General features: G+C 29.5%; 2 protein-coding genes across 5 annotated transcripts; one reads left to right on the top strand and one right to left on the bottom strand.

Moving 5' to 3' along the window:
* Window positions 1-1,190: 1,190 nt before the first annotated feature.
* LOC123268726 (zinc finger and BTB domain-containing protein 14) lies at window positions 1,191-4,358 on the bottom strand. 2 transcript variants are annotated; one of them, XM_044734071.1, is made up of 6 exons: window positions 3,702-4,358; window positions 3,508-3,622; window positions 2,714-2,955; window positions 1,962-2,654; window positions 1,709-1,891; window positions 1,191-1,624 (listed from the first exon to the last, which is right to left on the bottom strand). In XM_044734071.1, the coding sequence occupies exons 2-6, from the start codon at window positions 3,515-3,517 to the stop codon at window positions 1,241-1,243; spliced, it is 1,512 nt and encodes a 503-aa protein (XP_044590006.1). In that variant the 5' UTR covers window positions 3,518-3,622; window positions 3,702-4,358; the 3' UTR covers window positions 1,191-1,240. The 2 variants fall into 2 exon arrangements, with proteins under 2 accessions (XP_044590006.1, XP_044589996.1); XM_044734061.1 differs by having other exon boundaries at window positions 3,508-4,358.
* Window positions 4,359-6,402: 2,044 nt separating this feature from the next.
* Window positions 6,403-11,299, top strand: LOC123268682 (palmitoyltransferase app). Of its 3 annotated transcripts, none has more exons than XM_044734007.1 (10): window positions 6,403-6,589; window positions 6,664-6,933; window positions 7,367-7,588; window positions 7,713-7,873; window positions 7,988-8,146; window positions 8,315-8,452; window positions 8,532-8,686; window positions 8,767-8,884; window positions 8,965-9,077; window positions 9,283-10,398. In XM_044734007.1, exons 3-10 carry the CDS (start codon window positions 7,440-7,442, stop codon window positions 10,120-10,122), a joined length of 1,833 nt encoding a protein of 610 aa, XP_044589942.1. In that variant the 5' UTR covers window positions 6,403-6,589; window positions 6,664-6,933; window positions 7,367-7,439; the 3' UTR covers window positions 10,123-10,398. The 3 variants fall into 3 exon arrangements, with proteins under 3 accessions (XP_044589942.1, XP_044589932.1, XP_044589951.1); XM_044734016.1 differs by adding an exon at window positions 10,940-11,299 and having other exon boundaries at window positions 6,412-6,933; window positions 9,283-9,385; XM_044733997.1 differs by having other exon boundaries at window positions 6,403-6,933.
* The last annotated feature ends 510 nt before the right edge of the window (window positions 11,300-11,809 follow it).

The following is an 11,809-nucleotide window of genomic DNA, read 5'->3' as shown; positions in this document are numbered from 1 at the left end:
TGTATAAGCTAGTTTTTAATATAAAAATACATAATTAACTTACGAGCTGAAGGAATAAGTTTGTTTGGCTATCATGGATGTTATAGCCCAGAATTATACATATATAATCTATATATTTTAATAAATTTATGATTAAATCATCTCGATTTTTTAAAATCGCTTTTAATATTTTGTTAAAAAAAAAAAAAAAATTTTTTGTTTGAAAGTTCAAACTATGAAAAAAACGAAAAATATAAATAAAACTGTCAGTTGCTGGTTTATTCAATGGCTGCGTTCAAGTTTACTAAGTTCTTAGCAGATCTGAGCATATCTTGTAGCAACAACTTAAAATAACTATATTATTTTTTTTTAAATCTATAATAAAACAATGCAAGGTATATTTATTTAAGTGTGTTTAAAATTAATTTTTTTGGTAGATAAAGTCAGCCCTACTCAAAACTTAGTAAACCTGAACGCAGCCAATGTTTCATTTTAACTAAATAAATTTTGTTGAATTCAATTTTCATATACACTCGAGGTTTCTTAGCTAACCAATATGAATAGTTCGATCTTTGGTAAATATTGTTTTCACTTGTTAAAATGATGCATTATATCAAAATTTGTGATTAAAGAAAAATAAAATTTTATTTTGGCAATATCAGTCAGCCTCTTTGATTAAAAATACGAATGGTATTGCTTTTGTTATTGACAATAAATTAGTAACATCAATTAATATTACACGGAAAAAGATGATTTTAATCAATAAAATATTTCGAAAGATTAAAATTATTTGGACAAAGTAAAAATTTTTTCGTTTACAAAAAAATTTTCAATTCGTTCTAGATAATTACAATTTTCCTGAATATTTCTTTGCATCGAGAACATTTGTATGTTTGTTATGAAATCCTTATTTTCCGTGTATAATTACAAGAAATGATTTGAATTTTATCAGTATTAATATTTAATGTATTGATTAAGACTAAATGAGTTCTATAAAGAGGCAAGTATTAAACAAATTGATAAAAAGTGTAAAATTACTTTGATTATATTCCATTGTTGCTAAGACTTGTTAAAATTGGAAAAAATTAAATGAAGAAAGACTTTAATACCTTTAGTTTACCGTTGAATCTGACTTTTTAAAAATTTTTTCAATAATAAATATAAACGTCATATCAACGCAATCACTGCCACGTAATTGAGCTTTTTTTTACATATTTATTTTTGTGTCTTTTTTCTGTTAATTCGAGAAGACAGCTTTTACTTAGGCATTTTTACTGCCATTACTACCATATAAACTTGGATGAACAAATTTATCATGGAGTGTTCGAAGATGCCTTAACAAGTTACTTTTTACGTTGAAACCTTTTTTACAATAAGAACAGAGAAATGGCCTTTCGCCCGTGTGCGTTCGCTGATGTATTACCATTGAAGCATGGCTTGGAAATACTTTTTGACAAATATTACAAAGTTTTTGATGATTATGAACTCGTTTAGGTTTTGGCGGTGCTGAATTATTCATCAGGGCTAATTGTTCTTCAGTATGTTCGGTTTGTATATGACGAACCCATTCTTGAGGTGTAGGATACATGTTACCACATAAATCGCACTTTAATGGAGGAAAATCTTTATTATCATCATCGTCACCCTAAAAAAAATCATAATTATAAATAAATGAAACTCCTCATGATGTTAACTAAATAAATATGATAATTAATTCACTATTATATACCTTACGTTTCTTCCGACGATTTTCTGTCATATCTGCGTGTGTAAATTCTATGTGTCTTACCCAATCAGAAGGACGATTAAAAGTTTGGCTGCACATATCACAAGTTAAAGGTGTATATTCTTCCTCTTCTTCTTCTTCCTCCTCTTCCAACTCTCCATCTTCGTCAGCACTGTGTACAATTTCCTATTAAAAAAAAGATTAAGTATAAATAATATGAACACAAATGTTAATTGATCATTATAGCAATACTCACTGGTTTAATATCAATTTCATGATCTATCGTAAGCGATTCAGTAGGATCCATAGACTCTTCCCAATCAATAGGTTCATCTTTCACTAAAAGACCCAAATTTAATTCTGTATCACCAACATCACTTCTAGATTTATTTGAATCGGTTTCAATATCTCTAGACCTTTTCTTCTTTCCATTTTCCACATTTTCTTTATTTTTAATTTGGTCATTATTTTTGGGATTATCTACTATTTTTTTCGGTTCAGTATTCATTGACGCTTCTTCAGGTTTTTCTTTCATTTTCTCAGGTAGTACTGTCGGAACTGGTGGACTAGGAGATGGTACTGTAGCATTTGTCATTGTCATCGTTGTTGTTGATGTTATAATTGGCTGAACAAGTGGTACAGGAACTGGTTGAGGGGTTGTTGTAGCTTCGGTAATTATTTTTTCAGTACTCGGTTGGACTAATTTTATTTTTTGTATTTGTCCTGGCCCTGGTTGTTGTTCTTTTTTATCACGATCAACTTTCTGATTATTTGATTGAATATTTTCTTTCTTACTCGATGTATTAGATCTCCATAATCCACGGACTCTTAGTATATCACCGGCTTTTAAAACGCCTTCTAGCTGATCATTGGTGACTGTTGCTTCGCCACTATACATGTATTGAATTAATATTTTCAATGTACGGTAACCAATTTCAATTGGTAAGACCTGAAAAAAACGTATACATTGAAATGACCATTTCTGAATTTATTAATTAATTTACTTACTACGATGATTGGAGAGTTGGTATTGGCACCAAAATGACAAGTCTGAAATATATGACTGAGATAAGATGAACAGGCGGCAAGAACGAAGCGATGTGCAGCAACGTGACGTCCACAAGACGTAGCTAGCAGAACATCAGCGAATGATTCCGAATGAAGCAAAGTAGCTACTGAACTATGGAGATGAGCTCCATAGCTGTGCCACTTTAGCTGATAGTTTTCTGACGCCGCAATGGCCATTTTTTCTGTAAAATAAATCAATAATATTATAATAGATTTATTATTCATCAATATATCGAATTAAATAAGAGTCAAATCAAATTTAAAAAACATATCACAGTCACGATGACTATGATTCAACTATAATGAAAAAAATCACAAATTATTATCGACCATAAAATTTATTCCCTCGGGGGTACAACCGCGAAGCTCGACTGGCTCTATTGTTTCTCAATCGATCCCACACACGTTTCAAATGCAATCATTTATCTATCCTTCCTTCCTTCCATCCATTTCCTATGTGCTAATGTTTTTATGAACGCAAACAAGTGATAATAGTATAAATAACCATTTATAAATTTATTCAATATCATCATCTTGCATTATCATCATCCCGACATCACATTTAATCGCACAGTATTGTTCGACTGCATATTTGAACTTGTAAATAAACTTTCAATGAAGTAATATTCAATAAATATCGTATTTATAACACGGAAATTTTTTTCAATTGATACTTATTTTACATTACACGATTACATAACGAAAAAAAAAAAAAAAAGTGTTCTCATTTTTACCTGACGACATCAATTAAGATTACAGTCGGTCGATGGTCACTGCAAATATTAGTTTTTCACCAGTGATCTCTAAAATCTCTCCCTTACTCTCACTTATCAATTAAACAAGTATATCCTGATAAATTAAAAACACTTGTAAAATATAATTTTTTGAACGTATGACAATAATTAAACAATGAATAATATTCGCTCACGCGTTGGTGTTTTGAATGGCGTGTCGCTGACGGGGTACGGGGCAAATATGAGCATCGAACCACGGCGTAGGGGCCTAAAAATCGATATTTCGGTCTTTGCTCCATCCTCCGGCTGTGCGGTGCGGTTGTGCGACCGTGTGGTGTTGGTTTCGTAGAGGATAGATATATGGAAGTATAGGTGCAGGGTACCCCCTTGTTCATTATCGATTTTCCCCGGCTACCAATCGCACGCATCCATTTATCGCATCGATCGCTCGAGCTGATTTTAGCGTTTGCGTCTCTCCCAACAAACTCTCCCTATCACATACTGCTACTGCTATTGCTTTTATTTATTTTCTCCTCTTTTCATCTCTTTTTATATTATAAATTTACCTTCATCTATAGATGCTCTCGGTTGTTGAGTCTTTCTCGTAGTTGTTCTTCTCGCCTCTTTTATATCCTACTTGCTAATAATATCCGTTATTATTCAGTAGTGTATTCTGCTGTACATCATCAACCCCTAATACCGTTTTAGCTATCGCCATCACTCTTATAAATATATATTCGGTGTCTCTCTCTCATTGCTATTTTTTCCCGCCTAACTATACAACAACCATCCTCAATATGACTTCCTACTATCTTTAACTTCAAGTCAGAACTTGAAGTCAAGTATTAATAATTATTATTTGCAAAAAAAAAGTCTAACCTTTAATTACAACAGCACCCTTCTGTGATGATAAACTTTTTATATGCTCAACTGTGCCTAAAAACCACAAAGTTGAATTATTTAAACTAAATCTACTTTGGCTCTATTTATTATTATTATTGATTAATTATCATTATAATCAATTATTATAATAATAAAACTAGAATAAATACAATTTATAAATAAATAATTGAATAAAAAAGAAGAAAATTATTAATTGTAAAGATATATGAATTTGAGTAATTTTAATATGAATTCTCAAGTCTTACTATTATATAACTTTTCATAATTATTGAAACACATAAGTAAATACATAAAAGAACGTTATGAATAACTAAAATAAACATAAATATTTACGCAACCATAATAAACAATTAATTTTTACGTGTTAAATATTTACAATTTCGTTTAATTTTGCAAAATAAATAATGACATTGATCCAGCCATTGGAAAAAATGGGTATAACTTCAACCAAAATCTTTTTTAATTTTCATTTAATTTCTTCTTCAGCAGACGATTTATCCGCAGTGTTGCAAGAATCCGAATAGAAGATTTTCCCATTTTCGAAAATTATCTTGGTAAAATGAAACAATATATATCTGTCAATGTTTTAATATATAATTATTATACGCCCTTATGGTATCTGTAACGAAAAATATCTCATCACCTTTGTAGTTTTCATAGTATTGATGACCTTCATACTATATTTAGGACGAAAAAATAATAAGTAACAGGAAAAGTATCACCCACAATGGTTAACTAATTCTCGATCGATAGTACTTTGTATTATTTTTCTGACCTCAAAGAGAATCCAATAGACCTAATTATAGGGATTAAAGATTATTAATACGGACTACGATATCGAACGCTTACATGTGATTTGTAGAGAAATCAATCATGAAAGTTATCATTTTATTGTCTGACAAAAATACGCAATAACTTTACACGTGTTCAAACTGTATAAGAACATGTACAGGATATTTTAATATTTAGAATTAAAAATTATCTTATTGCAATAATTTACTTAAATTGAAATGTATTATTTTCAGCAATCACGTACTGATCGCGAGTTGAGCGCCGAAATAAACGCTTATCTTGAAATGGTGAAATCCCGGTTAAAAGTACGATTTAATTATCCAATCATAAAAAAGAGTGATAATCATTTCCCAAGCGGCACAAATGTTTTTTTGTTAATGTTTTGTTAAATTTAAGTTGACAATTATAAATTTCTGACTTCTTGTTAAATAAATTCTCCCAAAAAGTCAACATTTTTTTTGTGACGCTTAGGTTCTTATGAATATTCTTATGAATATTTGAATTTTTGTTAATATTTAAAAATTTGTACCTATTTTTAATTAATTAATTCTTTTATTACAATCGTACATATACTGACAATACGAATCTGGCAATGTACGTATAAAATAATGTTTAATTAGTTATTTATTGAAAAAAAATTTCATTCTATTTCCTTAATCTTTCTTTAAAGATTATATATAAATAAATTAAATTAACTAACTTGATATACATAAATAAAAATAATTATTAAATGTAAAAAAGTATATAATTGAAATAATTAATATCGTCAAATTATGTTATTCTTTTCTTTAAATTTTCTCACTCTTTCCTAAAAGAATGTGTTAACTTTTTAATAAAATTAATTCAACAGTTAATAATCATGTAACTAACGAATAATTAGTATTTAACAAAAAATAAATAAATTTTTTTCTTTGTTACAAAAGTGACAGTTAGAAAGAAATTTTGGCAAAGAAAAGTTTGATAAAATGCAGTAGTATAAAATATGTTTTTTTATAGCCGAAAATAATTTGAGTGTTACATTTTATATGTCCAAAAATAAACCAAGGCGTATTTTTATATAATTTTTACACTATGTTTATCTTGTAAAGCAAGTATTTTCTTAATAATTTGATAAATAAGATAGAAAATTTTATTTACTCATATACAAAGACGAGTGCACACGCAATTCTCACAATTCGCCCGATTCGCGCGTTCGTTCACATTATTGTCTGCCGATAACTTATCATATCGATGTAGCAGCTATCGATTTACTCGACATTACGTATATTTTCTATATTTTGGTTTAACATTTTTACCCCACTCTATCATCTACTATCTAGCACACTAAACCATGACACTCGCTCACACATGTTGAATTCCAAGATCATCAGTCGTAAATATACGCCAGGTATTGTGATAAATACTAAATGGTATTATTAAAGAGACAGAAAGAGATTAGTTAATTTTTTTTATCACATCAAGTTGCGAGATAAACAGCATTCGATTGATTAAACTGATAGTGTGGTAATGTTAAAAGTTTGAGTATATATCGAACAATTAAATATTTTGAACAAATCATTATTTCTGTCAACAACAATAGTCACAAGGTATGAAAAGGAATTTGTCGTAAGTTTAATTTCTCATGGATTTTGCTAACTTGGTACGTGCCAAAAAGAAAAATATTATTTCAAAGTGAGTGCTCTTGATGAAATCAACAGCCTCCTGTAAGGCGAAGAAGATGATGTACACAATGTGAGTTCATCGTTTATTTTAGGATTTAAAGTACGATAACAATTTACTATACGTCACTTGATTCACTGTATTACGAGTTATAGTATTTTAGTTTTAACTATTTTATATCAATTAGGTTAAGTCAATAGTTAATGATCATGACGAATCATTAATTTTATGATTATGATAATCTATTTATATATATATATATATATATATATATATATATATATATATATATATATATATATATATATATATATATATATATATAAAGAGCTATTACAGTAGAGCTTGATAAATAAATATATTTATGGTCAATTAATGACCTTGGTTGATATGGTGCTTGCATCATGTAGTATTCTTAATTTAATGGTATGCGAGTTATGTTAATGAAGAACGAAAACACTTTCACCCTTGAAATCATTATAATTGTATTATTTACATTTCACAGATTCCTCTTAAGGCTCGTGGTTAGATAAAATAATTTTTTGATGTACAAAAGAAAAAACAACATATAAATCACGATGCCGCATGTCACAAGAAAATGGGAATTATTCCCAGGACGTAATAGATTCTGCTGTGATGGTAGAGTCATGATGGCACCACAGACAGGAGTATTTTACATAACTCTATGCCTGATTGCTGGAACAAGCGCTTTATTTTTTATTTATGAGTAAGATCTTTTTATTTTATTTTATATTTTTAATTGTTTTAACAAACATTTCTAATGTTGTAAATTTTTTGATCCATATAATTGATCATAGCGTGACTAATGAATACACTTTCATCATTTTCAGTTGTCCATACTTGGCGCTCCACATAACTCCAGCGATACCAGTGATAGGTGGATTACTTTTTATGTTCGTAATGTCAGCATTATTGCGGACAAGTTTTAGTGACCCTGGTGTGATACCCCGGGCGACACCTGATGAGGCTGCATATATTGAAAAACAAATAGGCATGATTAAAAATTAAACATTTTATTATCTTAATTCCTTTCATCCTTTTATCGTTCAGCGAGAGCAAATAATATGTAACACATAATTTTTATTTGTTTATATCACATTTGCAGAAGTTCCCAACAATGGTAACTCTCCGACGTATCGACCGCCTCCACGGACGAAGGAAATCCTCGTGAAGGGACAGCCAGTTAAACTAAAATATTGTTTTACTTGTAAAATATTTAGACCTCCGAGAGCGTCTCATTGTAGTCTATGTGACAACTGTGTTGGTGAGTTTATTAGACGGATATATATATATATATATATATATATATATATATATATATATATATATATATATATATATATATATATATATTCCAATTTTATTCAAGGATGATGTAACTTTTTTATTATTTTTACATATTTTAATAACAATAAAATTTAATTATTCACAGAGGGATTCGATCATCATTGTCCGTGGGTTGGAAATTGTGTGGGTAGAAGGAATTATAGATATTTTTACGCATTTATCGTATCCTTAGCCTTCCTGTGTGTTTTCATCTTTGCTTGTGCAATAACACATCTTATCATGCGTAAGTTTTTACAATAATATTGAATTTAGTAGTTTGTTTACTTAGCTAAAATTTTACTTACATAAAGTTAAATTTACAGTGACCCGAGATGATAGACCATTTTTAGATGCAATTAAAAATTCACCAGGAAGCGTTGTGGTTGGTGTTGTTTGTTTTTTTTCCATTTGGAGTATTTTAGGTCTTGCCGGGTTTCATACTTATCTTACAAGTAGTAACCAAACAACAAATGAAGACGTAATTTATTGTTTACAGTTCATATCTCTATCTACCTGATATATTTAATTCTGACTTAATTACTATATAAATTATTACAGATAAAAGGTTCGTTTTCGAGTAAACGAGAACAAGAAAGCTTTAATCCATATAGTCATGGAAATATTTGTGGTAATTGTTTTTACGTACTCTGTGGACCAGCTCCACCAAGTCTTATCGGTATTTATTTGTTTTACATTAATTATAAAAAAAAAAATTGTAGCTCTTATCGTTAACATTTTTTATTTTCATTATTTCAGATAGAAGAGGAATAGTAACTCCTGGATATAGAGCTGAACGTGAGAGAACTTGTGAAGATTATGTGATCGCCAATAATAAAGCTTATGGCACAGTTAAAGTTATGCAGCCACAAGTAAATTTTACTTTTTAATTAAAATTTTTTTAAATATAGGATAAAAAGTGTCTATTCGCACGTAAAAAAATCCTGATAAATCCACTCAGCGTCGATTTAAGGTCCTTATATTCACCCGGTGTGGATTTAACAGGACTTTTTTACGTATGAATGGACATGTCCATAGGATAAAGAGATGATTATTGTTTTATTTTTATTTATACAGGCAAACGGACACAGTATTCCTTCTCATGTAGATAATGATATAACTGGTTCAATGAATAATCTTGTCGCTGGTCAACGTTCACCGCGGATTGAATCATTAAACGGTGAGTTAACACTTATGAGCCAGTTACCACGTTGCCCTGTTGAATTACCCAAGTATCGTCAGTACTCAAACGAAGTATACATTCCAAAATATTCAACGCCGCGACGTTGTGCTCAAGATCGCGTGCAACCTGGTGATGCTTATGCTGCCGAAATAGAACGTCTGAATGCCGAAGTTCAAAAATTTAATTATAAATGTGAGGAAACTTTGCAAAGATATCCACAGAGATGTCGTGAAGAGTACCAACGCTGTTCTGAAAATAATTTAATACACAACCAACAACAGTATACTGTTGATCAAAAATACGCGATTGATCTTCAAAAATATCCTCGTGGATACTCGGAAGACTATTTAAGATATGGCGATATTGATAATGATAATGATGATGGTTATAGAAAGTCGATAGACTTACAAAAATTTCCTCAACGTTATTCTGAAGATCCATCACGTTCTTATCACTCGCCGCAGACTCTTAAATACAATAATCTTAGATGTAATCAACATGGCTTTAAGTATCCAATTACTAAGAATATTTTACCTAATAGAATATTAGGCTCTGGTAATATTCCTATGATTGGTCAAAGTGCAATCGGTCTAGTAGTTAATAGATTTGGTTCAGCGCCTTTAAATTATGATATGGCCTTTATGGATAATAATTCTATTTGTCCAGGGGAAAGTGCTGAGGATAATTTAATGAATCGTCGTTTTATTGTCAGCCCCATCAATGATAATGATTGACAATGATTACTTATAGCTCCTCAGCATAATCGTCCCTACGCTCCGCGATTCTTATCGAGAAATCGCATTTTTCATGACACTAATGATATTAGATAAGTAAATAAGCTTAAAAACAAAAAATAAAATACATTTATACGTATGCATGATACGTATCAGTGTTTCAACAGATTGGAACACTTAATATCTTCCAAGAGGTTAAGAAATTTATGTATTTAAACTAAATATTTTATCAGTAATATCTAGATAGATGAATATACATTCAAATTTTAAAAACTATATCAATCAATAATTTTTTGTTTATAATTACGACCTATTATCGAGGGCTCAAGTCCGTGACATTTGGTAAGTCCATCATACCACTTGCATTTTCGTGCACAATAAATTAAAAAAAACAGATTGTTAATTGTTTCTAATCTATTTGTAAAATATTTTTTTTTGTTACTTGGCATTAACCTAAAATCGAAAGCATTTTTTTACCTTTTTTATTTGTTAATTTCATAATCAGTATTTTCCCAGTGAGCACCATTTCCTGATAAGCTTGTTTTGGATTGTGACTAATTCACAAGGACTTTGGTTTGAATTGTTTGGATTTTATAATTTATTTAATTTGTAAATATATTTTGGAAGGATGAGGTATTTTTTTACCGATGTTTTATATTATTTATAAACAATATGTGAATGGCTTTTTAATTTAATATTTAAAAAGTCGGGATATTCCTAGATTCCCCATAACAGTTTTTAATTTATTAAATTAATCATTTATATTTTAAAGAGACTAAGTATAAATATTAATCTGTATTTAAAATTATTATTTTAGGTAGTACAACAAACAGCGTAAGCCACCTTGTTTCTAACGAAATGCCATTGGCTTCACTGAGTATTCCACCGATAGACATTGATGAGATTGCTCCATTACCACCGAAACAAAGTGTAATTATTTCACCTGTATTAGGCACGACGATGCCACAGACGACTGTCACGACACCCTTGTCGGCCTCGCGATTACGATTACTTCAAGACACAACAATGATTGAGTCTGCACTTGACTTAGATTCTTTAGAAGAATCAAGTGTAGGTCGCGGAAGTCAGACGGGTCTTATTAAAATAGGTATTGTTTAATTATTTTTTTATTGTTATGAATTGTAATAAAAATAAAGAAAAAAAAATTTTCTTGAAAGAAAATTGTGCAATCAATGTTTTGCGCTTGAAGCGCTATAAGATTAATAAGTTCAGTGTAATGAAAAATTGATGTGACTTAAAAGTGATAAATAATATTAACTTACCAGGCAGCTTGCGTAAGCTAAAGAAAAATTTTAAATAATAATTTAATTTATAATTTTTATTTTAATAATTGTAACAACGAAGTTTAATTTTCAAACCTACGTATTTTTTTTTTTAATATTAATAATTTATTGTTAAGCATATGAAATAATTTAAAAATTTTCGTAATTCGATAAATATTTGGAGTTTAAAAAACAATCAACTTGAATGAGAGGATAAGATTGAAGTTTATTATACCAGTTATTTTTTAACTGGTTATATAAAGATTTTAATGATGGAGAGTGGAATTGATATCAGTTACGTACATTACATAAAATATAGCCACGCACAATCGAAATAGGTTCTTGCTATTGCCTTTCTTCTAATCTTTTTTCTATTTTAATAAGTAAGGTAAATAAAATTGTTC

Source organism: Cotesia glomerata, linkage group LG1 (genome assembly GCF_020080835.1).
Source record: "Cotesia glomerata isolate CgM1 linkage group LG1, MPM_Cglom_v2.3, whole genome shotgun sequence".
In the NCBI taxonomy this organism is placed as follows: Eukaryota; Metazoa; Arthropoda; class Insecta; order Hymenoptera; family Braconidae; genus Cotesia; species Cotesia glomerata.
This window is presented reverse-complemented; position numbering and strand designations above follow the sequence as displayed.